At 52.2% G+C, this 24,929-nt stretch overlaps 1 protein-coding gene across 2 annotated transcripts; it reads right to left on the bottom strand.

Moving 5' to 3' along the window:
* Positions 1-4,612: 4,612 nt before the first annotated feature.
* On the bottom strand, positions 4,613-21,983 carry SLC38A3 (solute carrier family 38 member 3). Of its 2 annotated transcripts, none has more exons than XM_081301530.1 (16): positions 21,874-21,983; positions 13,608-13,760; positions 13,418-13,499; positions 13,143-13,258; positions 12,512-12,585; positions 12,332-12,424; positions 12,154-12,235; positions 11,009-11,091; positions 10,808-10,866; positions 10,243-10,407; positions 10,086-10,165; positions 9,714-9,814; positions 9,359-9,483; positions 9,129-9,273; positions 7,239-7,342; positions 4,613-7,148 (listed from the first exon to the last, which is right to left on the bottom strand). In XM_081301530.1, the coding sequence occupies exons 2-16, from the start codon at positions 13,706-13,708 to the stop codon at positions 7,044-7,046; spliced, it is 1,515 nt and encodes a 504-aa protein (XP_081157656.1). In that variant the 5' UTR covers positions 13,709-13,760; positions 21,874-21,983; the 3' UTR covers positions 4,613-7,043. The 2 variants fall into 2 exon arrangements, with proteins under 2 accessions (XP_081157656.1, XP_081157657.1); XM_081301531.1 differs by having other exon boundaries at positions 13,608-13,756; positions 21,735-21,947.
* Between the last annotated feature and the right edge of the window lie 2,946 nt (positions 21,984-24,929).

The raw sequence follows: 24,929 nt of genomic DNA, 5'->3' as shown, positions 1-24,929 counted from the left end.
ACAAAATATAAAGATCCTTCTAAAGACCCCAACTCTCCACCTCCTCGGGAGTGCCCCTTCCACCGCTCTATCCCTAGGAAGACTTCCGGGCCCCCTAACGGGTCTTGGCAAGCGCTAAACTATCAAGGGACCCCAAAAATGCATTTTCCCAACGTACACGGATGGGGGGGGCTCGGGCCTAGAACTTCGTATAGAGCACCCTCCCAGGTTGCAGCCTGCTCTCGGTCCCTGCCCTCCGCAGCCCCCTCGAACTATCCAGTTTTCTACCTCCTAAGAGTTCTCGGGAACCACGCCCCGCCCCCGGGATCCTAGGCCCCCAGGTTCTCGCGCCCCAACCCAGGCCTTTCAAGCCAGCAGAATCCGGAAGCGACCTCAGTACGTTTTGCCCCTCCTCTTCCGGGGCTTCTCTAGGCCCGAGCGCGCGGTTTCTGTGGCCACCCGAGGCGGCTCAAAGCTCGCGGGCAGCGGCGCCTCCTGGCGGGCCTCGGGCGCAGCGCTCTGCCGGTCTACTGAAAGTCAGATGACACCGGCTTTCTGCTTCCTCCTGTCCTGTTGCTTCACACCCTCTGTTTCAGGAAACTCCCTCCCTGTCTGCTACCACTTCGCGGAGATTAGATGGTGATTTGAGTGGTACCCCCCTGGATCCTTGTCTTCTCCCTGAAGACGGGGAGGCTTGGTACCAATCGCCCGCTCTCAGCCCAGAGCCAGTGCACCATGGACTTCCTACGGTGCCCTGTGGATTTTGACTCCAAAGCCGATGGAGAGGAGCTGGATAATACTCGGGTCCCGGAACGCTCAATCAAGAGTGTATCTAGCTGGGCATGGTAGCACATGCCTGTTATTCGAACGACTCCGGAAGCTGAGGTCGGAGGAACGCAAATTGGAGGTCTACCTGTAATTTAGTGAGGCCCTGACTGAAAATAAAAACAAAAAGAGCTGGAGGGAGAGATGTAACTCAGCGGTAGAACGCCCCTGGCCTAGGGGTCTAGCCCCTTCTGCCCTGGGGACCCCTCCAAGGTCAGGCAGGTGGGGAACCTGGGCTGGCTCCTTTCCGTATTCACCTCCCGGTCGAACTCCCACCTGAAACCTTCCTGCCTGTCTTCCTCTGGTATGCCAGCCAGGAAGACTTCCAGAAATGCCTTGGAGCCTTAGGGGTGAGAGGGTCCCAGCCACTGGGCTGGGCAATGCGGTGGGTCATTGTGAAACCCTGACTCCGCGGTTGATCGCATGGGGGCAGCAGAGGCCGCTTCTCCCAGACTGGGGCGATTTAGATCTCTGGCTATAACTGTTCTGACCCAGCTGTGCCTGGCATGGTGAGTTTACAGCCCTGTGTGGTTTTGAAAGCAGTTTTGTTCTCTCAAATTTTTTCCAGGGCTACTTTATTACTAAGTCACTCTCAGTCAATTATCACGGCTCCAAGTTGTTTGAAAGAAAGTCAGTTGCTGGGTGACTTTTCTCTGGGGTCAAGACAAACATCTGGATGAGTTCCCTGGGTCTCTTCACATTCTCATTGTTGTCCCTGGGCTGCCTCTGGGATTCATAATGTCTTAATATCTAGCACTTGGTCAGAAATCAGCAGCCACCCTTCACACTTTCTGTTTTCTTTCTTTTTTTTTTTAATATTTATTTTTTAGTTTTCGACGGACACAACATCTTTGTTTGTACATGGTGCTGAGGATCGAACCCCGGCCGCACATGCCAGGCGAGGGGGCTACCGCTTGAGCCACATCTCCAGCCCCCCTTCACACTTTCTAATGTGCAGATTTCACTATCCAACCTCCCACAATGGTCCTCCAGCTCAGTTTCCCCAGCAGTATATTCACAGAAGTCCTTCACCTACCTTTGGCTCACACCTGACCAGCCTATTCCATTCCTTCCCCCACAATAGCATCTTTCCAGTTTGTTTGGTACTGGGAATTAAATCCACGGATGTTTTACCACATAGCTACATCCTCAGTCCTTTTAAGTTATTTATTTTTTTTATTTTGAAACAGGATCTCACTAAGTTCTGGGGCTGGCCTCAAACTTGTAATCTTCCTGCGTCTGGAGCCACTGGGACTGCAGGCATGTGCCACTGCCCGGGCTTCCAATCTTTCTTAAAAGCCACTTTTGGCTCTGCCCCTTTAACTTCACATAAGTTGTCTATATTAGCTCTTTCTGATTGTCTCTCACTTTTTCCTCTACCCAACCCAGTCATGTTTGCTTCTCCCTCCACAAAACTGCCTTGGACAGGATCCTTAGTTACCACAGGGTCCTGAATCTGATGCTCCCACCTGAAACCTTTCTTAGTGATTCCCAGCATCTGATATTTGCCTGACTCTAGGTACCCACACTTTCCAGTTTTCCTCCTACCTGCTGGCTTTTCCTACGCAGATCCTTGCCTGATTCTGTCTTATTTCTGCAGGGCTCAGTGTGAACTGTTGCCTTCCTCTGTCTAAACGTCCTCCTATTTTGTCCAGGCCCATGGCTTGAAGTACCACTAACTTTGCCTCTCAGACCCAAAGCTCCACTGCCAGCCAATACTGAGCTTGCAGCACACACCGGTAACTGATGTGACTATACTTTGATGTATGGTCAGTACTTTCAACTCTTCACAGTCATGCTGATATCCCTTCCAAGCCTTCTCCTACCCTAGCCTCCTGAAGTGGCAGCTCTATCCCTAGACAAACTTGGAGTCACCCTGATTCATCCTCTCTCCCCATATCCAGGCCATAAGGCAACCCTGCCACCTTTATCTTCCAGACAAAATACCTTACACCAACTCTGCCACTACCTGAGCTAAGCCACCTGACATGATTGGAATAATTGCAGTAGTTCTAGTGACAGTGTAACTCTTGCCCCCCAACCTATCCAGAGTTTAGTTTAGTGTAGTAGCTAGCATAATCCATACAAAGCTTAGAGTCATACTGAATCAGATCCTGCCTCCCTGCCCCCTACTCTGTTTAGGACCCAATATTGATTCTGATCTTACCCAAATACAAATCCAAAGTTCTACTTACTATTTTGTTTTCATATTGGGATTGAACCAAGGGCTGAGCTATATCCCATCCCCAGCCCTTTTTTATTTATTTATTTTTATTTTGAGACAGGGTCTCCTTAAGTTGCTTAGGACCTTGCTAAGTTGCTGAGGCTGGTTTTGAACTTGTTATTCTCCTGCATCAGCCACCCGAGTTGCTGGGATTACAGGCATACACTACCACACCTGGCTCCCAGTACTTTTTATTGTTTTTATTTTGAGATAAGGACTCACTAATTTGCCCATGTTGGCCTCAAATGTGCCTCAGCCTGCTAAGTAACTGGAATTACAGACCTGTGCCACCATGGGATCCAAAGCTCTTTTCTTTCTTTCTTTCTTTTTTTTTTTTTTTTTAAATGATACTGGGAATTGAACTAGGACACTCTTCTATACCCCAAACCCCTTTTTACATATTCATTTGCTTTTATTTTGAGACAGAGTCTTGCTGAATTGCCTAAGTTGGTCTCAAATTTGCAATTCTTCTGCCACAGCCTCTAGAGTAACTGTGACTTCAGGTATGTACCACCACCCTTGCCCCCTCCAAAATTCTTATGGTGGCATGACAGGGCTCCACAACATTTGGCCCTCTCATGAGCCTCCAACCAACCCTGTAACCATCTCTTGCCTTACCCAGCCCCAGCCACAATGGCCTCCTGGCTATTTTCAGATGTCAGGCACATTCTATCTCAGAGCTTTGCACTGGCTGATCCCACTGACTAGAACTTTCCTCCAAAGATGTTCGCATAGCTTCTTCTTTCTTCAAATCTCTGATGGCCTCTTTAGTGAGGGTCACCCTGATCTACCTCCTGATCTCTTGTTTTCTATTGCCCTTACCTTGATATTTTATTTCCCATAACACTGAGCATCTTCTAAGAAGTGATTTAAGCTAGTGGTTTGTTTAATATTTCTGTTCTGAATCCAGTTCTTCACCAGTTCTTCACTGGTGTACTTGGCAGGTGCTGGAAGAATGCCTGGCACATAGGAAGTCTCAAAAAACACATAATTTCTGGGGTAATAGGTAAGTTGTAGTGTGTGTGCCTTGTTATGTGCAAGGTCCTTGGTTCAATTAGGATTGAAGCTAGCACCTCTTAAAAGGCTGGAGATGTATCTCTGTGGTAGAATGCTTGACTAGCATGCATGAGGCCCTGTATTCAATCCCTAGCACTGCAGAAAAAATAAACAAATAGTTGTAGACTGACTGACTAATTAATGCATCCCTTTTCATTTGATAAGTGACTATGTGCATGTAAACATGGGTGAGGATTGTTTGGGCAAGGACAGTGGCTGGGCAGGGAAATCAATATGCTTTTGTCCCTTTTCCTAGTCTGTATATCTTATTTTTCTGTAACATTCACAAGAAAAACAGTGAAAATAAGTAGAGATGATGTCTATATTGGACTTTCTGGCTACCCTGCCTTCTTTTTTTTTAATATTCTTTTTTAGTTGTAGATGGACATGATACCTTTATTTTTTTATGTGGTGCTGAGGATTGAACCCAATGCCTCACATGTGTGAGGCAAGCGCTCTGCCACTGAGCCACAATCCCAGCCCATCTACCTTCTTAATATTCCAAAAAGAGCAAGGAAAAAATTCTTTCAGAACAATGTTTTATTTGCAGTGCTGGAGATGGAACCTAGGATCTCATGCATGCTATGCAAGTATTCTACTCCTGGGCTACATCCCCAGGCTTAGAACAAGATTTTTAAAGTATAAAGGGGAGGAAAAAACTTGGAAATTCTTCAAAACATTTAAAAACGCTTAATAAGGCCCAAGGGCCTGAAAACCCATCCTCATGGAGGCTGAATGGCTAGAATTTGACAGCCAGAGACAAGGGATACTCAATTTCACATAGTCTATGGGCACATGGCTTTGGAATCTAGTGCAGTGGTTACATCACCTGTCCTCTCTTTGCTGGAACTGTTGTCCCATGATCAGGCTAGAAGAGGCCTTTGGAGGCCAGGGTCCCTCTCAATCCAGTACTATATGTGTTGGGGAGTGGGTAGCTAACAGCAAATCCCACCAGCCTGGTGTTTTGATGATGCTCTATCCTACAGCGCTCTTTGGATGGAAGAAGTATGTGAAAAGATCCCCTGGGCCTATTAGCAGGACAGACTCTGCCTCTTGTTGCCCCTGACTCCCCAGCAGCCAAGGGTTCCAGACAGGGCTCTGGCCCCATCTGATGGAGAACAGGCCTGAGAAATCCAGAGGGTAGCCCCTCATGACAGGGCACCCTGGGCTCCATCCACCTCTAGGCTAGTGTTCAGCTGTTTCCTGTGGCCACAGGTCTTCTGGGTGAGTTTCCAGGCTGGAGTCAGGTGCCTGGAGATGGTGGGAATGGGATTCAGGAAGCCCCCCTCTACTCAGCTGGCACTGCTATGGGCCAAGCAGCCACCAGCTTGAGGAAGTTCTTTTTTCAGGAGTTTCCCAGGCTGGCAGCTGCCTTGCTAGTTCAAACTAGATTTTTCCTGCTGTCCTTTCTCTGGTGGCCTAGCATGGTGCAGGGTCTCTCCTAATGAGGGTTTGATGCCAAGGCCTGGACAGCTCCATCCTGCTGTGTTGCAGCTGGTTTAGGCTTGCCTAAGGCGATAGACAGCTTCCCAGTGCCACTGGGCCAGGACACCTGGGGCCTCCTTGCAGCCCCTGCCCTGCCTTGGACTGCCACCCCCTCCCCCACTGCCACTCAGGGCCCCACACATAGGAACTCACTAACCCACCTTTATTCACAGTTGATTTTACTGTTAATAAAAAGATCAGCCCAATGGGGCATAGGATCCCTGGACTTTTGTCCCTAGACTCAAGGCATTGACAGAGGGTTAACCTGGCAGCCTCGGAGCCAGGGGAGGGCAAGAGGCCCTTCCTGGTGCTTCTTCAGGGCTCAGCTGCCCCCAACTCAGACCCTCTGTGAAGCTGCTGGGGATGCACCTCACGTTGCCTCCTTCCGGAGGCCTCTCTCTGTCCCACTTCCTGGGGCCTCATTAATTCCTCCCCACCTCACCCCGTGAGAAAGCAGGTCTGTGTTGAGCTTGGCCCAGGCCCAGAGCTGGATCTAAGCATGCCATTAGTTGTACTGGGAGGCAGGAGAAGGGGTATGTGGGGGTCTTGCCCTGTCTCCACCCTCATCCAGGCGAGGAGACAGGGGGCTCTCCATCACTATTTGTGTCCTGACCCTATCCCACTTTCTAGGAACCCAGGGACTATAGAAACCAAGAATATAAAACACAGCTGGTCTTATGTATATTTATAAAAGGGGGCTGCCAGTTCTTCCCAGCCCTATCCCATTCTGGCCCTTGGGGACTTTGGCTCCCAGGAGCAGGACACTCTAGGCTTGGTCCCTCTTCTCCCAGCAGTGGAATGTGAGCTATGATCCAGGCTTGGGGTGGGGGAGTCCCAGCCTCCCCAGGACTGGTGAAGGAACAAGGCTAGGGTTCCTTGGGGGGACCCATGCTAGCCCTATCCTCAGCATAACCTTGTGGCCCCAGCTATGGATGGGGTCTACTCTCATGGAAGGGATGGGAAAAGAGAATAAGAGTATTCAAGGGCCTGAGCCCAAGTGTCCAAAAGGGGCCAAAGGGATAGAGGGAGTGAAAGCAAGTGGGATGGAGGAGATGAGGCCTCGGGTGCAGACCCTAACCTTGCAGCAGAGTGGAAGAATGACTGCAGGCCTGGGTTCTAGCTCTGTGTGCCCCTAGGCTGTGACCTCAGGAAGCAGTTGTTGGGCCCCAGCATATGCAACTCTGCCAGGGAGATGAGGGATTTGAGTGGGATCTGAGGCAATAACCCCACCCTGTTCACAGCTCAGGAAGCCTCTAAAGCTTGGGAGCCCTGCAGGTAGTGCCCCAGGGCCTTGGTCCTGGTTCTTTAACAAAAACCTTCCAAGGAGAGGACATGGGCGGGGCCAAGTGCTATAGTATTTTCCATGCCTGTCTCCCCTATCTTTCTCCCCCTGACTAGCCACTGGATGGAAGCAGGGGCTGGAGAGTCTAGGCAGGGGCACTAGGACAATTAAACGAAACGGTTTGGGGTCATCCTAGTGGTTTCCTCCATGCTGGCTGGTTCCTGAGACCCAGTCAATGATGATGAAGCTCAAGCTCATGGTCATCAGCAAGAGGCCAAGAACAGCAAAGCAAAGGGCCTATAGGATCAGAACTGAAGGTCAGGTATAAAGGTTCAGGGCAGCCTCCTCAGTCCCACACCAACCCACCAGCTTCCAGGTCCCTCGCACCAGAATTTTGGGGGTGGATCTTGCAGGCTCCTTCTCAGTGGGCATGATTCGGAAGTAGAAGATGGCAGGAAAGATGAAAATGAGGCATGGGGCAGATGTGGCACCTGAAAAGAACAAAGCATGGTCACTGATGACTCTTGTTCACTTACTGGCCAAGTTTCAGGGGTAGATGCTTCAATGAGATCAAACATTCTCACTCTACTTGAGAGTGCTGCCTGATTCTGGGGAGCCCACCAACCTCTGCCTTTGATCTCCACCTATCAGAATGGAAGGCTGGTGCTGTTGGTGTCAGAAGGAAGTCAATGAACAAAGTTGGCAATGAGAAAAGGAAGTTATGTTGGAGCAATGAAGCCTTAAGGATACTGGCTCCTGGGTATAACTTTCTATAGTTTGGATCCTGAATGTTCCCCAAAGGTTCAAGTATTGGGAGACTCTGAAGGGATCTGGAGGGGTCAAGTGCTAGGATACCTTGGGGCCCAGGGTGGCTGTTGGGAGGTGGTGGAAATGTTAGGAGGTGGGGGGATCTTAGGCCATTGGGAGTGTGCCCTTGGATGGGATTATGGGATCCTGATCTCTTCTTCTTTCCCTTTTATTTCCTGAGCTTGAGGTATGTGGTTAGCTCCTGCAATAATGTGGTACCTTGCTATAGGACCAAAGCAATGGGACCAAAAATCATGAAATGGAACTTCTAAAACTGTGAGCCAAAATAAACCTATTCTCATCCTCTCTCTCTCTCTTTCTCTCTCTCTCTCTCTCTCTCTCTCTCTCTCTCTCTCTCTCTCTCTATATATATATATATATATATATATATATATATATGTATGTATAATTTTTTTTTTTTGTGGTACTGGGGATTGAACCAGGGCCTTGTGCTTGCTAGTTGAGTACTCTACCACTGAGCTACATCTGTAGGCCCAGTGATTTCTTCCTTACTTCATTTTGAGCTAGATTTTTCAACTCATAAAAGCAATATCTTGTCCTGGATATTCATAATACTCAGCACCAATACTGTATCAGACCTCACAGAGTTGGGACAAGGAGTCACAGGGAGTCAGTATTCTGAGTTGGGTCACCCCAAACACGTATCAGAATTGTCTGATCTTCCAGCTCAGAACCCCACCTGTGATGGAACAGTGGACAGAGCATCAAGCCTACAGCTTGGTAATCCTAGGACTGAATCAAGGCTCTCTACTCACTAGCTGTGTGGCCCTGCTGCTTCTTTAATCAGCGTGGACTTCAGTTTCCTTGTTATAATAGGGACAAGAACCAATGAGGTCCTTTTGCTTTTCTTTCTGTTTTTTTTTTTTTTTTTTTTTTTTTTTTTTTTGGTGCCTGGGATTGAACTAAGGGGCACTTGACCACTGAGCCACAACCCCAGCCCCATTTTGTATTTCATTTAGAGAGAGGTTCTCACTGAGTTGCTTAGCACCTCACTTTTGCTGAGGCTGACTTTGAACTTGAGATCCTCCTGTCTCAGCCTCTGAGCAGCTGGGATTACAGGCGTGTGCCACTGCACCGGCCTGCTTTTCTTTCTTTCTTTCTTTTCAGAAAGGGTCTCATTATGTTGCCAGGCTGGTCTCAGATGGGCTCAAATAGTCCTCTTGCCTCAGTCTCCCAAGGAGATAGGATTACAGGTGTGTGCTACCATGCCTAGCCTAGTGAGATCCTCTGTGGAGGCCCTTGAACACTGGAGTCCACCTCTGCCTCCCTAGCAAGAAGGATTGACTCAGTAGTTCTCAGGCTTCAAAAGAGCCTACAATAGCCTTAAGGACAGAAGTTCAGATGCACCACCAAAAAAAAAAACAAACAAACAAACAAACAAACAAAAACACCCAGGATTTGCAGAAGTGAGGCAATACCCCCACTTCCACAGCAGGACCAAATTCTCACCGATGATCCCAAAGATGCCCAGGATGTTGGGGGCAAAGATAACCAGCAGGTTGATACACGTGAGCAGACCAGTCGCAATGAGCACATGCCGCAGCCAGCTGAACTCCTGATTCTGAAATAGCATCTGCTGGATGGCACGGCGCACCTGGGGGCAGGTTGGAAGAGCCATCAGCCTGTCTGCCCCATCAACCCCATTCCCCATTGGCTCAGCCACCCATCCACTGGCTCACCGGGAACAGAACAATCGGCACTGTGAGTGTGACAGCTGTCAGCACGGCCACGCGTACACACAGGATCAGAACATCAAATGGGTCCACCTTGCTGTAGGTGTGCAGCAACTCTGACTCCACCCCGTCTGTGGCGAGCAGGGAAGGTGGTCAGCAGGCCAGGGGTGTTGGGCTCTGAGCTGCCTGGTGGACCCTGACACTTTGGGGAGTGGCACTCAGACTCACCTCCACAGCTGCAGGGCATAGGCAGGTATCATGCACCTAATGAGCACCTATAGTATGCAGGGCACCATGGCTGCTGACCAGCCCCTGTCACCCAACCTGGCCTCTGCCCTAGTCCCCACTGGTCCAGTCATACCGTAGAAGGTGAGGTAGCCGAAGAGAGCAGCCAAGAAGTACATGACGTACATGACAGCAATGGACAGGTTGGAGATATGTTGCATCTTTCTCTTGGAGGGGCTATGAGGCAGTAAAGAAGAGAGCTTAGTGACAAGTTGGGCCACATCTGGAGAACTCCATGTGCCAGTCACTGTGGTACCACATCCTCACTATTTGACAGAAGAAGGGAGTCTCCTTCTTGCCCTGAATGTCTTCATAGTAGCCATGGATATCTCTGGCCAGGTAACTTGGATTGTGTTAACCTCCTTGCCCCCTCCCACCCTGGTCCCATCCATTCTCCCCAAACCAGCTCAAGGCAGCCCCAATCCCTCTTCCATCCACAGACACGTACTCCTTGAGCTCTGTGTAGATGGGTAGCACCTCAGGGTGGCAGACGAAGGCGAAGGCCATGATGGGTATGGTATATGCTGTCTGAGGACATATGGGGTTGTGTCAAGCCAGCTCCTTGCCACCAGGCCCCCCCCATCCCTACCATGGCCTGTTGGAACCTGTGAGTTGAGTGTGAAGTAGCTCGGGGTACAGAGGGCAGCAGCCTCAGGTTCTCCTTGCAGCTGCACTTTCTCCTCAAGGATTTCTGTGTGGCTGAAGTTGCCAGTGACGTTGGCTAAGTTGAGAGGCAGGGGACAGGGCACTTGGAACTTTTTGTAGATGACCTTGGGTGGGAAAGGATGAGGGTTTCAGAGCCAGGCTGGGCTGCCTGTGAAGTCACCATGAAGCCATATTTAGATCACAAACTGGAGGAGCTACTTTTTTTTTTTTTTTTTTTTTTTTTTTGGTACCAGGGATTGAACTCAGGGGCATTAGACTACTGAGCCACATCCCCAGACCTATTTTGTATTTTATTAGAGACAGGGTCTCACTGAGTGGTTTAGCACCTTGCTGAATTACTGAGGCTGGCTTTGAACTTGCGAGCCACTGGGATTACAGGCGTGTGCCACCCCGCCTGGCCTGGAGAAGCTACTTTCTGATCCAGGCATCCCCCAAACATCTGTACCTTCTCTTTGACAGAGGACTCCCCTACCCCTTTCTTGACCAACATGGAGGGTGACTCACAGCAATTAGGAAGAACACCATGCAGCTGAGAGAGAAGCCACTGGAGTAGCCCAAATAGCCTGCAAAAGGGGGAGGATGGCTGTGAGAGTGGAGCTCTCTCATGTGTTCCTCCAATATCCCCTCCAAGAGGACTGTGAGATTGGGATCCCTTCTGTACATCCCTCCAACATCCCCTCCAAGGCCTGACCCTACCACACCCACCAAGCTGCCGCATCAGTGCCAAGGGCAGAATGACAGTGACGGACACCAGGATCACCAGGTAGTTCCCATTCATGTACCAGATCCTGTAGGGATGGGAATGGGGTGCCAGGGTTAAAGTCCACCACTTGGCCTGGGGTGGGGCCACCTGCCTCCCCCAGTTAGGGACACCAGCAGAGCTACTGAATAACCTCTGAAAATCTTTGATCATAGCTGAGTCTCCTTGCTCTGAATTACAAAATGGGCACACTCTCACACTCTCCTTCTATGTGATGTGAGGACAAATGTGCTAACCTAGCACATGGTTTGTGCTTACTATTGCAGTTCCTGCTGGTGTTTTCAGAGCACACATAGGTCTGGGTTGAGCCCTCCTGAGGGAGATGAGTGAGAGGAGGGACCTTCCTCTGGGAGGTGGTGTTTTCCATGGGGGCCTCAGGGACTTGCTTATGACCCTGTGGTTCCTCCTGGCATCTGCATTTTGCATCACCCCACCCCCTCAACCTCCTAGAAATGGACATGAGGTTCAGGGAGGTAAGGGGATAAGGGCCAGGACCATCTTTCTAGGACAAACCCAAAGGCCAACTCCTTGGGAAAGGTGGTGGGGTCTTGGAGGCAGTATCCTGGCTCTTCCTGCCTCCCAGAGCTTCACTCAGGCTCACAGCCCCTTCACTTGCTTGGGCTGGGCTGAAAGAGCAGAGCTGGCCACCTTCTCTCTGATTCCCACCCACAAGACAAAGTTGATACCTAGTCAGTGCTGGCTAAAGTAATGGGCAACCAGGACAACCCGGGCTTAATCTCTTGGTGGGAGGAGAGGCGGGGCTGACCCCATGGTCAGGAATAGTAGGTGCTTAGAGATAAGCCTGAGGCTGTCATGCTCACAGGAGGGGTCCAAGCCCAGGCAGGCCCAGCTTCCTCAGTCTCACCTTGGTCCCAGCCCCAGGTGTCCCCATCTGGGGAGGGGTTCACTTAGGTGGTCCATAAACAAGTGGGAGCTAAGTGCTGGCTCTGCTGGCAGCTTTCTGTCCTTCCACCAGCCCTATGTCCACAGTCTCATCTTCCCCCAAAACCCAGCCTGGGCCCCCCAGGGCCAGTGGACACAGGGAGGGGGACTAGGACCTCCCACCCTCACCCCCACCCCCAGGGCTCACGAGGTCTTCTCCTCCAGGTTCAGGAATGTCTGTATGACAAGAGGAAGCTCAGATTTGATGATGTACAGATAGCTGGACATGGCTAGGGAGAGGGGAAAAAGGTGCTGGGGTCAGCCAAAACAGCCAGCCCTCAGCCCTGTACATCACTAATTGCCTGCCACCTGCCCACTGGCTTTACCTCCAATGTTCTGCAATGTGATGGCCAGGGCTGCTGCCAGCTTTCCAGGAGTTCCAAAGGCACGGTAGCCCAGCTGCTCATAGGCGCGGATGCCTGTAGGAACAGGGGATCAGGACAGCCTGGGTAGCTCATACCAGTCTGCTACAGCTCCACCCTTTTGCAGGCTGGTGGGAGGCTCACCCACAATTCCTGAGGATTTGAGAAGCAGGTGGATGGAATAGCTAGAGAGGAGGGCCACGGCCGTCAATAGGAACCTGGGGAAAACGGAGAAAAAGAAGCCACTAGGGACTCCCCTGGCTGCTAGGGGGTAAGGGTGTCTAGGAAGCCTGGGGAGGTCTATCATCTGGACCCCTGACTGGATGTAGATGCAGGCTCTGCATGCCTGGTGGTGTGAATACCATTTTGTTTGACTGAACATGGGACATAACCCAGAAGGGTCCCTGTGGGTCAAGAGCAACCTATGACTAAGGAGTTCTTGGGATAAACACGTTTTCCATTCAGGCTTCAGGGCAGATCCCCCAGACCAAGACATGTGTGCCACACAGGTCCTGGCCACAGGGTTTGACCATCACATGTAAACATGGTTGAAGAACAGACTTGGGCCTGTAAAGCCGGCTCTGTGTCATGGCCTCAGTGGGTTTTCTGGGCTGTGAAGTATATTTGTCTGGCTGTGGATGTTTGCGCAGATGTGGTTTGGGTTTAGAGTAAGAGGTCTCCACCCACTGAACAGGGAACTAGTGGGTCCTAGGAGGTCATGGTGGTGGCTTATTCAGGGCTCCCCATCTATACAAGTTTTGCTGAAGGCACTCACAGGAAAAGGATGATGCCTGTATTGGCCATGGCATAGGCGAGTCCCAGGATGCCACTGCCCATGATGGCGTTGCTGAGGTTGAACACTGACATCCCAAACGACGTCTTCCCCTCGAACTGCAGGCACCAGAATGGGGTGGTGAAATGGCAGCAAGACTAGGGCGTTGTGTCATTCCCCCTTGCTGTCACTCAGCCTCCCATCATCATCAATGAGCATGTATTACTGCAACCAAGCTCCCCACAGTACCCCCAAGCCCCTTAGGCTAGCTGGCTTACATCGGTGAAGTGTGGCTCCTTGCTGGGGCTTTTCTGTAGGAAGCCCTTACTTTCCACACAGCTCTGTCGAGAGTCCTCAGCTCTGCAGACACAGGCCAGGAAAGGCAGCTCAGTTCCAGTCTTGTACTCTGTACCCCTGCCCTGCACTGTCCCGGCCACCACTGGGACATACCTCTGGTTGTCTACATACCTCTGGTTGCCTGCTGTGGGTGTGCTGACTGGGAGCAGCCCCTCCATGTGTTTGCCATTGGGCACCAGCTCCACCATCTCTGTCTGCAGAGGCACCTCCATGGTTCAGGGATGACCACTGGGAGTAGAGTTCTCACACCAACAATCAGGCTGTCTGTGGAGCAGCCAGTCCCTCTGGTTATCCCCACTCTGTGGCCCACTGCCCAGTTCCTCAAATGAGGCCAGAAACCATAGCACCCACCCAAAAGGTCACTCAGGACGGACACACACACACACACACACACACACACACACACAGACGTACACACAGACGCGCGCACACACGTGCACACACACACACACAGACGCACACACAGATGCGCACACACGTGCACACACACACACACACGCAACTTGCCTGCTGTCTCTCTGTGATCTGCCTTTGTAGAGGGCACAGCTTGGACACCTGAGTATATCCTAATAGGATACCTCTGCCAGCACAACTCCCCTACATATTCTAGCCTAGTCAAGCCTTTGGGGCCTCAGTTTCCCCATCTGTGAAGTGAGGGTCATCTGGATAACCCAATTCTGAGCCCAATGGCATCAGGGCCCCTGGATGCTGAGTCCTAGGCTCCCAGACTCTACTCTGGGTTTGCACCCTGGATGGACTTCCTCCATCCACACTAGTCCTGGGAGACAGTTTTATGCACTGGCCCTGTGTGCCAGGGGCATTCTGACCAATATAGAATGGCACTGCCCAACAGCTAGAGGCCTCAGGAGAGGGTGAGGGCTGTGGGCTCTGTTCCCAGCCGCCCAGCGGGCACTGCTGGCAGCCAAAACAAAGGGCCCTCTGTGGGCTGAGAGCTGGCGCTGGGAACAGCAGGCGCAGAGGCTGCCCGCCCTCCCAGAGCCAGGAGGCCTGAGGCAGTGCTGGGTGACTGGACACCTGGGCCCTTCCTGCCTGGCTATGGCGAAAGGCCCTCAGGGGACCTTCCAGGAAATGGGTGTTCCATGGCTCAGTTCTCTGGGCCTCATGGTCTTCATCTTCCACACAGTCCTGGCCCCAGGACCATGTTCTCCTTGTAGCCTCTCCTCTCCTCCAGGGAGGCCCCAGTGCTCATGTGCCCATTATCCAGGATCACACCTCCAAGCAGAACTCTCATTCCCTGAGTCCCTGGACAGAGCTCAGGGGCTTGGCCACCTGAAGAGGAGCCTAGATCACCAGGTCAGTGTCCTTTTCTCTGTTCTCAGGGCCTGGCCTAGCTGGATTCTAGGATCCAGCTTCCCTCCGCTCCCCCTGCACACTGCCCAGACAACTTACTGGCCCCTCGCCCACCAGTGGGGCCTGGAGTTGCCTATCCCATGCCCAGAACGTGTCTGAATCCAGGCTCTGTCAGGACATCACAGACTGGCTAGTAGAAGAACTGAGCCAGAGTGCAGATCAGGAAAGGTGGTTCTGCCTGGCAGGTTGGCCAGAGACTAGTCCTGGGGCCATGGTGCCCCTCTGCTTGGGAACCCCAAGTTCTGCCCTGAATCCCCATTTCCCACTGCAGACCCTTGGGTCTGCTCTTGAGTCTAGAGTGCCAGGGAACTCAAACCAACACTATGTGCTGGGAACAATGAGGAGATGGGGATAGCTGCCTCACATTACCACTACAGGACCCCCTCTCCATTGCCCCAGACCAGAGTTCAGATCCCTGTCATCTCAGCCCTGGAGATCCCATACCTGGCATCCTACATGCCTCTGCTCCTCAGCTGTCAGCTCTGAGCATCCCTCCCCTCCCAGCCAACTTAGCTAGGACATATGTTAAAATTTCTCTCTTTTTTTTTTGGTATAGTTCAATCTTTTGAAGATTGAACCCAGAGGTGTTTTACCACTGAGATACCCACCCCCCAGCCATTTTTTAAATTTCAAGACATGTCCCACTAAGATACCCAGGCTGGCCATGAACTTACAGTCCTGCCTCAGCCACTTGAATAGCTAGCATTATAGCTGTGTACCACCATACCTGGCTTGATATCTCATCTTGAGCCCTCTTTCCCTAGACCAGGGTTCCCTAGGCCAGCCTGTTCTCATGCCCCTGCCTAACTCTTGCCATCAGAGTCCCTCTAAGGATTCCACCTGGATGCACAGGTACCAGTGACGGGTCTCCAGAGTCCCTCCAAAGCTCCCCCTGGCACTAAGCCAGGGTTGCCCTTGCCTGGCCCCCAGCCCTGGGCAAGCTAGGACAGGCCCTTGGAGTGTGCTGAGTCGGCAGCAGGCACAAAGCACCCTTCTCTGTCTTAATAACCAAGGTCTGAGGGCTTGTCTGGGCTGGTGTGTGTAGGGGGTGCACTATACACTGGCTACGGTGTCCCATCAGGACACCTAGCAGCCAGACACTGCCTCGAGGGAAACCCCAATCCATGGCATGGGCCTTCGGAGGTGTATGAGGTTCTGGCTCTAGGTTCACTATCCCCCTGCTGGATGGAGGCTTCAACCTTTGGGGTCTGGTGGTCATTATTCACTCATAACCAGTCATTGCTGGGTCTCAGGTTGGGCTGAGATTCCAGAAAGGACATGAAATATCCCTCTTCAAGTGACCTCCAGTCTGGAAGCAGGGGAAAAAGAGCAAAAAACAATAAAACAAATTCCACCCCTCCACACTACCCTAAAGTTCCTGCTACAAATATGAACCACATTGTACTTGGACTCAGAGAAGGGGAAAGAGGGCCTGGGGACATAGCTCAATGACACAGTACTAGCCTAGCATGTGTGAGGTTCTGGGTCCTATTCCCAGCACAGCAAAAAAAGACAAGAAAAAGGGAGTGGGGTAAAAGGAGTCATCAAGGAGGGTGATGAAGCCAGCCCTAAAATTCCAATAGGAGGCCCTGAGGTGTGGAATAGGAAAGAGGGCCTCAGACAGAGGGCTAAGCATGGGCAACACTTCTGTGGTGTGGGGCAGGCAGTGAGGGTGGAATGAAGTTGTTGTGGCTACAGACAAGCCTGAAAGGCCATGGCAAAGTCTGTACATAGGTCAAGGCCAGGCCTGAGGACTAGGGGGCCAGAGTAGGATTAGCTCTGGCCTGGCACTCAGGACCGTAGCCATTCCCTGAGGCTGCTAGCCCATCTTTGAAAGCTCTCACCCCTCAGGCTTGGTGCCTCCCACAATCCTTTGCATTGGGGAGTCAGGAAAAACTCAGAGGGGAGCCCCTGAAGGACAGCTGCCAGTGAAGCCTGACCCACGGTGGTGAAAGCCTGGACTAGACCCGAGGCAAAGGTCTGGCCTGGCCAGCCTCACTGTGTAGCCATAGAAAGAGTATTCCTGAGACAGGGTTTCCATGACCTCTGGCATCCAGGTTTCCTATGAGGCTTGGCCAAAGTTGAGGATAGAATGAGGAGCCTCCCTAAAGCCTTTGCCCTGAGAACAGACCATAGGTACCCAGAGAAAAGTCAAGCATTACAGCAGGGAGATCATTATGACTGTGGGAAAGTCATCAAAATGGCATCTGTCACGGGTACAGAATTGATGACCTGGGCTCCTGCTCTGGGAGCTATTTGCTCTACTGGGAGAGAAGACCAGGGGGCCCAGGAGCCACAGGATGGTGTGGCAGGTAACACCTGCCCACGCGGGCATCACAGAGTGAGAATTCATCAGGCACACCTCTCAGGTGTTGGGTTTGGCTAATTAAAGACTTTCAGGCCCAGGAATCCAGGCCACTGTGGGGTGATTGCTTTCGTCAGCCACTACAGGAAGCACATCTCTTTGCCCTGGGATCAAGGTCCTTGGAGTCCCCAGGCTCTGAATCCTGCTTTCCTTTCCAATGCTCAGGGACACAAGTCCATCTGCAGTGGTGGGCTGGCTACAGGGAGACATCTGCTTGCCCTTCCTTTGGTCCTGTGGCCACATGCACTGATGGAGGCATAACCCCATTGATAATATTGCTATAGGCCAGGCTTCCAATACCTAGAGAGTCCTGACCTCAGTCCAAGGAGGACCTGGGGAGAAGCAGCTAGTGTGGCTTGAGGTCTGCTGTGGTTATCCCTGGGTGAGGTTCGGGGTGAGGGCTGTCCACAGTCTCAACTCAGCCCATCCTTACCATTCCCCTCCTTAGCTGAGACAGGGCACTCACACTCCCCAGCTACCCCTCTGCCCACCATCTTCTCCAGGCTTCAGGGGAAAGAAAATCCTTTCTAAGGCAGAGTATAAGTCAGTGGGTAAACTAGATGCAATCAACATATTTGAATTGTGTATCCTCCAGGCACAGCCAGGGGCTGCTGGGAGCTGAGGTCAGAGGTCTAGGGCTAGGGCAAGTAGGAGACTATTAGAATAGGGGAGAGTACAAAAACACCCCCTTGTTCCTCCCCCAGGCCACAACCCCATATTTTATCCCAGTCCCCCATCTGCCACTCCTCATTGTCAACAACACATAACAAAAAGTAGCCAACCCTGGGCTGGTTCTGAGGGGGTAATGTACAGGAGGGGGCACATTCAGAGAAAGGTTAATGGCCCAGAACATTAATAGAGTCACCACACCAAACCCTCATTTCCCAGCTCCCTGGTTCTGGGATTAGGCTCTCTGTGTCTGTGATCTGGGGATCCGGAAGTGTCTAGGAGGATCTGAGAGTCCCAACCAGGACCGGAAGGTAGACTTTCCTTTGGTGGGGAACATTTCCTAGACATCCAACAGATGCTTACCAGCCGCATAGGCTTTGCCTCCTACCCAGCCCTGGACCCTCCTTGCTCAGGCTTCCTCCATTGGAGGTTGTAACCAGAACCTCTTGACTCAAGACTGGGCTAGAAGCCAGGTGTTGTGGCACAAACCTATAGTCCCAGCTTTTTGAGAGGCTGAGGCAGGAGGACTGCTTGAGCATAGGAGTTTAAGCACAGCCTGGGCAACAGAGCAAGACCCTGTCTCAAAAAAAAAAAAAAAAAGACTGGGCTAGAGCCAGCAGCACCTCCCTCTCCCCCTCCATTGCCAGCCTGCTGAGAGGGACGTGCAGCCAGAGGCCCAGCAGAGGCAAAGGACAGGACATCACGTGACTGTGGCCCCCCAGGGGCAGGGGAGACCCTGCACCAGCCAACTCATCTTCCTCCCTGCTGACCCGGAATCCCCTGGAGGCGGCCAAATATTTGGACAGCCGGACTTCTGGCCCCAAAGAAAGCTGGAACACAGGCCACGGGCAGTTCAGGACTCATTGGAGACCATGATGGGGGGCTAAAGGCAAGGTCAGCCTGGAGGAGGGGTGACATCCAACATCAGGAAGAAGCAGAGAGAGGCAGAGGGAGGGAAGAGAGAGACTGGGAGAGATCAGGGAGAGAAAGCACACACACATTCAATATATGCACCCATGCATACTGATCTAGGCAGACAGACAGACAGACAGAGGCCTAGCCCAGGGAACTAGAAGAAAAATGGGTATGGATAAAGAGACACAGAGAAAAACACAGAGAGACAAAAATCACATGTAATAGGTAGACAGACATTCAGACAGGGAGACAGAAACAGAGACAACCAGAGAGGTAGGAAACAGAAAAGTCCAACCAGTCAAAGATAGCCAGATGGAAAAAGACACAGACAGACTGAAAGAGATGGTGGAACGAGACAGCCAAGGAAAGACAGAAAACCCCAGAAGGAAGAAGAAGGGGAGAGGGGCTGGATGTGGTAATACATCTATAATCCCAGTGACTCGGGATGCTGAGACAGGAGAATTGCAAATTTGAGGCCAGCCTTAGTAACTTAGAGAGACCTTCAGCAACTTAATGAGAATTGGTCTCAAAATAAAAAATACCAAAAAAAAAAAAAAAAAAGAGAGAGAGAGAGAGAGACAGAGAGAGACACCAGAATGCCCACATGAGGGGGCAGGATGCTCAGCGGGCACTGCAGGAATGACCAGATAGAACCCCATACAAAGGCAACCACTGCATCTTTACATCTTTGCCAGGGCAGGTTATGACCCCGCTGGCTAGGGACAATTGTCATCTAGAGGGTGCAGCTAAACCCACTAGGGTCACAAGGCCAGGATCAGCCACCTGAAGCACCTCTGGTCCAGCACCTGAAGTTTTACTATTGGAACAATGGAAAAGACATGCAAAAATGATGGTCAGTTATAGTGACTCCTATTCCCAATGACCACACACGTGTGCAGACGTGCTGGCTGAGAGGCTGTGTACAGGACGTGGCCTGCAGAGCGGAAATTCAAAACCAAGCCACCCTAGGCTACTGGCAGGAAAGGCCCTCCTGCCCAGCAGCTGGTCCTTTCCTTTGGCCTCTAGAAGCCCCGCCTGGTCCTTAAGAGCCCCACCCTGCCCTCCCATCCAAAGTCAAAGGTCCACCTCTTCAGTACTCTTCCACCCACAAGACTGAGTGCTCATGAGTCACACAGTAAGTGCTTAATAAGTGTTGGATGAATGGAATGAGTTCAAGCCCCTAGGCAAGCCCTCAGTCCATCTAACCTGCTCTAAGTGGGGCTTGACCCTGATCATATCTGTACAAGAACATACTTCCACAGGGCCGCCATCCCAACACAGCATGGACTACAAATCCCATCCCAGTTTTTCGTGCACAGAAACGTCAAAACTGCATCTCCCTGGTAGCCAGTCAACCCCTTCCCTTGCAAATGTTTCATTTTCCTCTGAAACTGAATATCTGACCTCACTCACACTCAGCCAAGACTTCCAAGGTGTGCTCAATTCAACTTGAAATCTTTCCCCATCCTGGCCCAGAGACTATGAATCACCAGCCTAATCTCATTGTGCCTCAGTTTCCCCATTTGCCTTACTAGAGCAGTGGCATAAGGACAGAAAGCAACCAACTCTTGTGATCCGGCCACTTGGAGCCCTGGACCTGGGGGTGGGGTGGGCTTGTAACATGGGCCACAAGAACCAGCACTCAACAGAATGGCTTGAGAGGCCCATGAGGACATAGGCTCTATGGGCCCAGGCACAATGAAGTTCTGAAACACACTTCCATCCTCCCCCAGAGACAATCCCCCTACACCCACTCCTAAGAAGTCAGATTGCCATTCTTGATTTCAGTTATTCCAGTTCTCTCAGAGATGGGACAGGCCTGGTCCTATCCACTCCAGATCCCTCTCTCAGTAGGGGCTCCCAGAGGGATGGCTTCCATGGCTGTATGAACCTCCCCCTTTCAAAAAGGAACTGTCCTTGGATCTCTAGCTTTATGTCACCCAGAATGAGAACTGGGAGGGTCTGGCTTCCCTTCTACAAGGCACTAAGCCCCTATTCCAGACCAAGTGCCTCTTCCATGGGCAGCAAAGTATCAGGAGGCAATCACGGAAGGAAGGACAGAGCTAACAGGCTGAAGGAAGGATGGGCATGGGAAGGGGTGTTCTCCCTGTGCTGCTCAGGACTCCAGGGCCATTGAATTAGCCCTCCTCAGCTCCACTGGAGAGTCTACACCTGGGCTCAGGGTTCAGGTCGGGGTGGAGGGAGGGAAGAACCCCACAGGTCCCATCCTTGACCTCCTTCCTCGGGTGTAAACAAAAGCACGCATTCGTTGTGGCCAATGGAAGGGGACAATTCAGCCAGAGCGGGCTCCTGCAAACCGCGTCTTGGACCCTTTTCTCCGCGTGTGCGCTGGGCTAGGCTCTTATCCCGCCCGCCCGGCATAGTCGCCAGGTGGGGAGGAGCGTGCAAGGCGTCCCGCACTTAGGCCAAAGAGCCACGCGAGCCCTGCGCCCGCGGTGCCCGCTGGCCCCAATGCAAATGGCACTGGCTCTGGGGCCAGCATGTACCCCGCGGCCCCTCGGGCGGTCCGGCCCGATCTGCCCTCAAACCCCTGCCCAAAGAGGCCAGGATAAATATACTCGGATTCCGGGCGTGCCAGCCAGTGGCTCTGCCTGTTAGGCTCCCGTCGGGGCAGCGCTCCAGGGACTGCTCGGGGCCCTCTTGAGTCGTCCTCCGGGACCTCTCTAGCCCGCCCCGCGGGCCATGCCTCTGGGAACCTGGTCGGGTGCTGCCTGAGTGCCCAACAAGGCGTCCTATGATCCCAGTTCTGGGGGCCGCTGACCTCCTGCTGTCCAGCCTGGCCCTCCCGAAAAACCCCAGTGGACCAGGCGCCCCTTCCGGAACCCTGGCTCAAGCCTGGAACTGAGTCCCGACTGGCAGGTCCGCAGACCAGTGCCTGGAGCGCGCGGGGTTCTAACTTGCCGGAGGCTAGGGCGCTTGCCTAGGTCGCAGAGGTCGAAAGGTGCTATCCAGAGCTTGCAACAGACGCCAGCTAGGCGAGTAAGACAGGGCTCGCCCGGGGGCCCTCAGCCTGTAGCCCGACGTCCCCAGTGGTACCTGGCCTCGTGGGTGGGCACGCGCGGCGCTTGGCTCAGGCTGGCTCGGTCTGCTCTGCTCTCGGACTGAGCGCCGGGCTGCAACAGAGCCAGCAGAGGCTGGGGATGAAGGGCGCTCAGCCCCGCCCCCGGTCCGCCCCCGGCCCGCCAATCCCCGGCGGCCCAAAGGAGGAGGGGCTGTCCGAAGAGGGACGGGGGCGGGACGGGCCTGGAGCAGAGGGGCAGCTGGGGCGTAGGGAGTCCCTAGGTTTTGGAGTGCTTACTTGGTTTTTAAGGATTGACGAAATGCTTCAGGCCAAAACAGATTCTATCAGAGGTCTCTTGGTGATCTAAACCCCTGAAATGCTCTGCCCTCCTGTCTTTGAAGCCAGAGGGAATCTTTAGTCAAGAGGAATGGGAACAGGGCAAAGCTTAACTTCAGTGAAGGGTGCTCTGCATGGAGTACTTTTAGACATTACTTAGGCATTTCTTTCCTTTTTTTGGGGTGTGTGTGTGTGTGTGTGTGTTGGTACTGAGGATTGGGCCCAGTCCCTCTACCACTGAGAACTTTTTTATTTTTTGTTTTGAGACAAGATCTCACAAAGTTGCCCAGGCTGGCCTCAAATTCACCATCTTTTTGCTTAAGCCTCTCCAGTAGCTGGGACTGCAGGCATGGCCACCTCACCCTTCTTAATCAGTGATGGGATGATGGGGTGGGAATGGGAAGGACTTCCTATTATCAATTCACCCCAGATATTTAGAAGAAAGTATTATTGAGGCTGGAAAGACAGGAATAGGGGAAGTGAGGACAGGAAGGGAGTCAGGTGACCTCTCTGTGTCTTGCCTGGGGCCTTCTAGATCATGCCCTCCAGGCTGGCCCTGCTCTGGGGACAGAGGTTTTAGGGTGGCCTCCTTCTTGACTGAAGGCTTCCGTCCCACCCCTGTCTGCTTCTCAACTAGGGCCTTGGTGCTTAGAGGTGGCTAGTAGGTGTAAAGCTCCAGGTCCAGCCAACAGGGAGCTGGGGGGAGGCATTGACCTTTCAGGACAAACTGGAGGGGGGTTTTCCAGAACAGCTGTGCCCCTTGCTTCTCAGCCACTGGCTCTGATCCGATTAATCCCATGGCCTCTGCTGTTCCTATCCACGCTGGACTTCTCTGTGTCATGTCTGCCCCACTTCCTGTTGTGGGGGGAATGCCTTCAGAGGACAAGCCTCACCCCTCCCCTGCCATGGGCTGGGAGTCAGGACTCCCAGAATCCAGGACTTCTGGATTCTCTTCCTGCTGACTCATAGCCAAGCCTTAGCATACCTCAGTTTCCCTCTGTATCACAAGGAAAAGGCTTTGTCTTTCCCTGAACCCGAGGAATATGGGCGAAAGGAAAGCTGTATGCTATGGTCAGGGGTCCAGGAGGGCTAAAGAGAAATGTATTGGGATGGGGGAAACCTCCAAAAACCTCAAGTCACCTAATTCCTGCCTTGTCAGTAAAAGGGACTTGGCTTTGCCTCCTGATCTGGGACTAATATAATTGACAGAATGGAGCTCACCATGATCATGAGGGGCCATTAGACTCCCACTATCCAAAGGACATAGACAGAACCCTGGATGTTCAAGGAGCCATTTACAAAGAGCTACTGGCTCCCATTGGCAGTTTGTTTTTTCATTACTTTTTTTCTATTTGCATTTGGTACTGGGGGTTGAACCCAGGGATGCTCTACCACTGATCCACATTCCTGTCCCTTTTTTTTTTAAATTCTTTAAACCTTTATTTATTTTTATGTGGTGCTGAGGATAGAACCCAGTGCCTCAAACGTGCTAGGCAAGTGCTCTACCACTGACCTATAGCCCCAGTCCCCCAGCCCTATATTTTTAGACAGTAGTGTCTAAGTTGCTGGAGGCCTTCCTAAGTTACTGAGGCTTATCTCAAACTTGCAATACTCCTGCCTCAGTCTCCCTAGTAGCTGGAATTACAGGCATGTACAGGCAAATCCAGCTCCACTGGCAGTTCTGATGAGCGAGACCTGGTTCAAGGTCATCCAGCATGTGAGTGTAGAGGTCCTCAATTTATACTGGAGGGAGCAGGTCTGGCTGGACTGAGCTGCTGTGGAAGTCCCAGAGGAGGGTATGATGTGGGGTCCCTGGGCCAGACTAGTTGTGGCCAGGCTGGGGGAGGAGCTGACTGTTTGTTGTTGTTAGGCCTGGGCCCCCGCCAGGGCAAACACAGCACTGAGGCCTTTCCCACCACCTGCCGAATCTCCCAGCCCAGCCTGCAGTGGCTGGACAGCTGGGCAGCAGAGATGGGGCTATGTGAGCTGCCAGGCACCTTCTCCCAGAGACCAGAGGGAATGTCTATCCATGCAACTGCTGTGTAGGGAGCAGCAGCTTGGGAGTAAAGGAGGTTTTATCTCCTGCATCAGCCCAGCTGCTGCTTCCACTCTTCCATCTCTGCATCTCAAACACAGGTCCAGGAAAGTACCAGACATATGGAGCAGAATTTAGGGTCCCCAGGATTGCCAGATCCTTCTTTCACTATTTCAGAAAACTCTCACTCACCCCACCCTTTCCAGTCATGAACACTCAGCCTCCAGCAAGGCAGCCTCTTCTCATGACACCACCATATCCACTGGCCCACATCTACTTGATGTCCCAAGACCCTCTCCCAACAGTGATGTCCCATCTTCACCTCTAACCCAGTCCTTCTCAGAACCCAGCATCTGGATCCACTGGCTACTTAGGCATCCTTCAGGCTCCTTCCCTCACCTTCAGTTGGCCTACCTGATATCCCCCCACCTGCTCCCAGTGCCCCCACCTCCACCCTATGCCTTGGCCCAGCTGGCCACACATGATCCTGCTCTTCCCAGAATATTCTAGTCTTCATGTTGCTGTGCTTCTGCCCTCGTGCTTCCTAAGGCACGAGGTCCCACCTCCTTGGCAAACTTCTACTTGTCCCTTAGCACACAAATAGAAGATCATCTCTGAGAACCCTGCCTGAGTCACCAGAAGAGCCAGCTATCCCAGGATTCACTGTGGTGGCCCTACCATCTCACTCAGTTCCAGCCTCCACATCTCCAAGTGCTCTCT

This window comes from Spermophilus citellus (genome assembly GCF_964194105.1).
Source record: "Spermophilus citellus genome assembly, chromosome: 7".
Taxonomy (NCBI): Eukaryota; Metazoa; Chordata; class Mammalia; order Rodentia; family Sciuridae; genus Spermophilus; species Spermophilus citellus.
The sequence above is the reverse complement of the archived record's forward strand: the minus strand, read 5'-3'. Positions and strand labels throughout refer to the sequence as shown.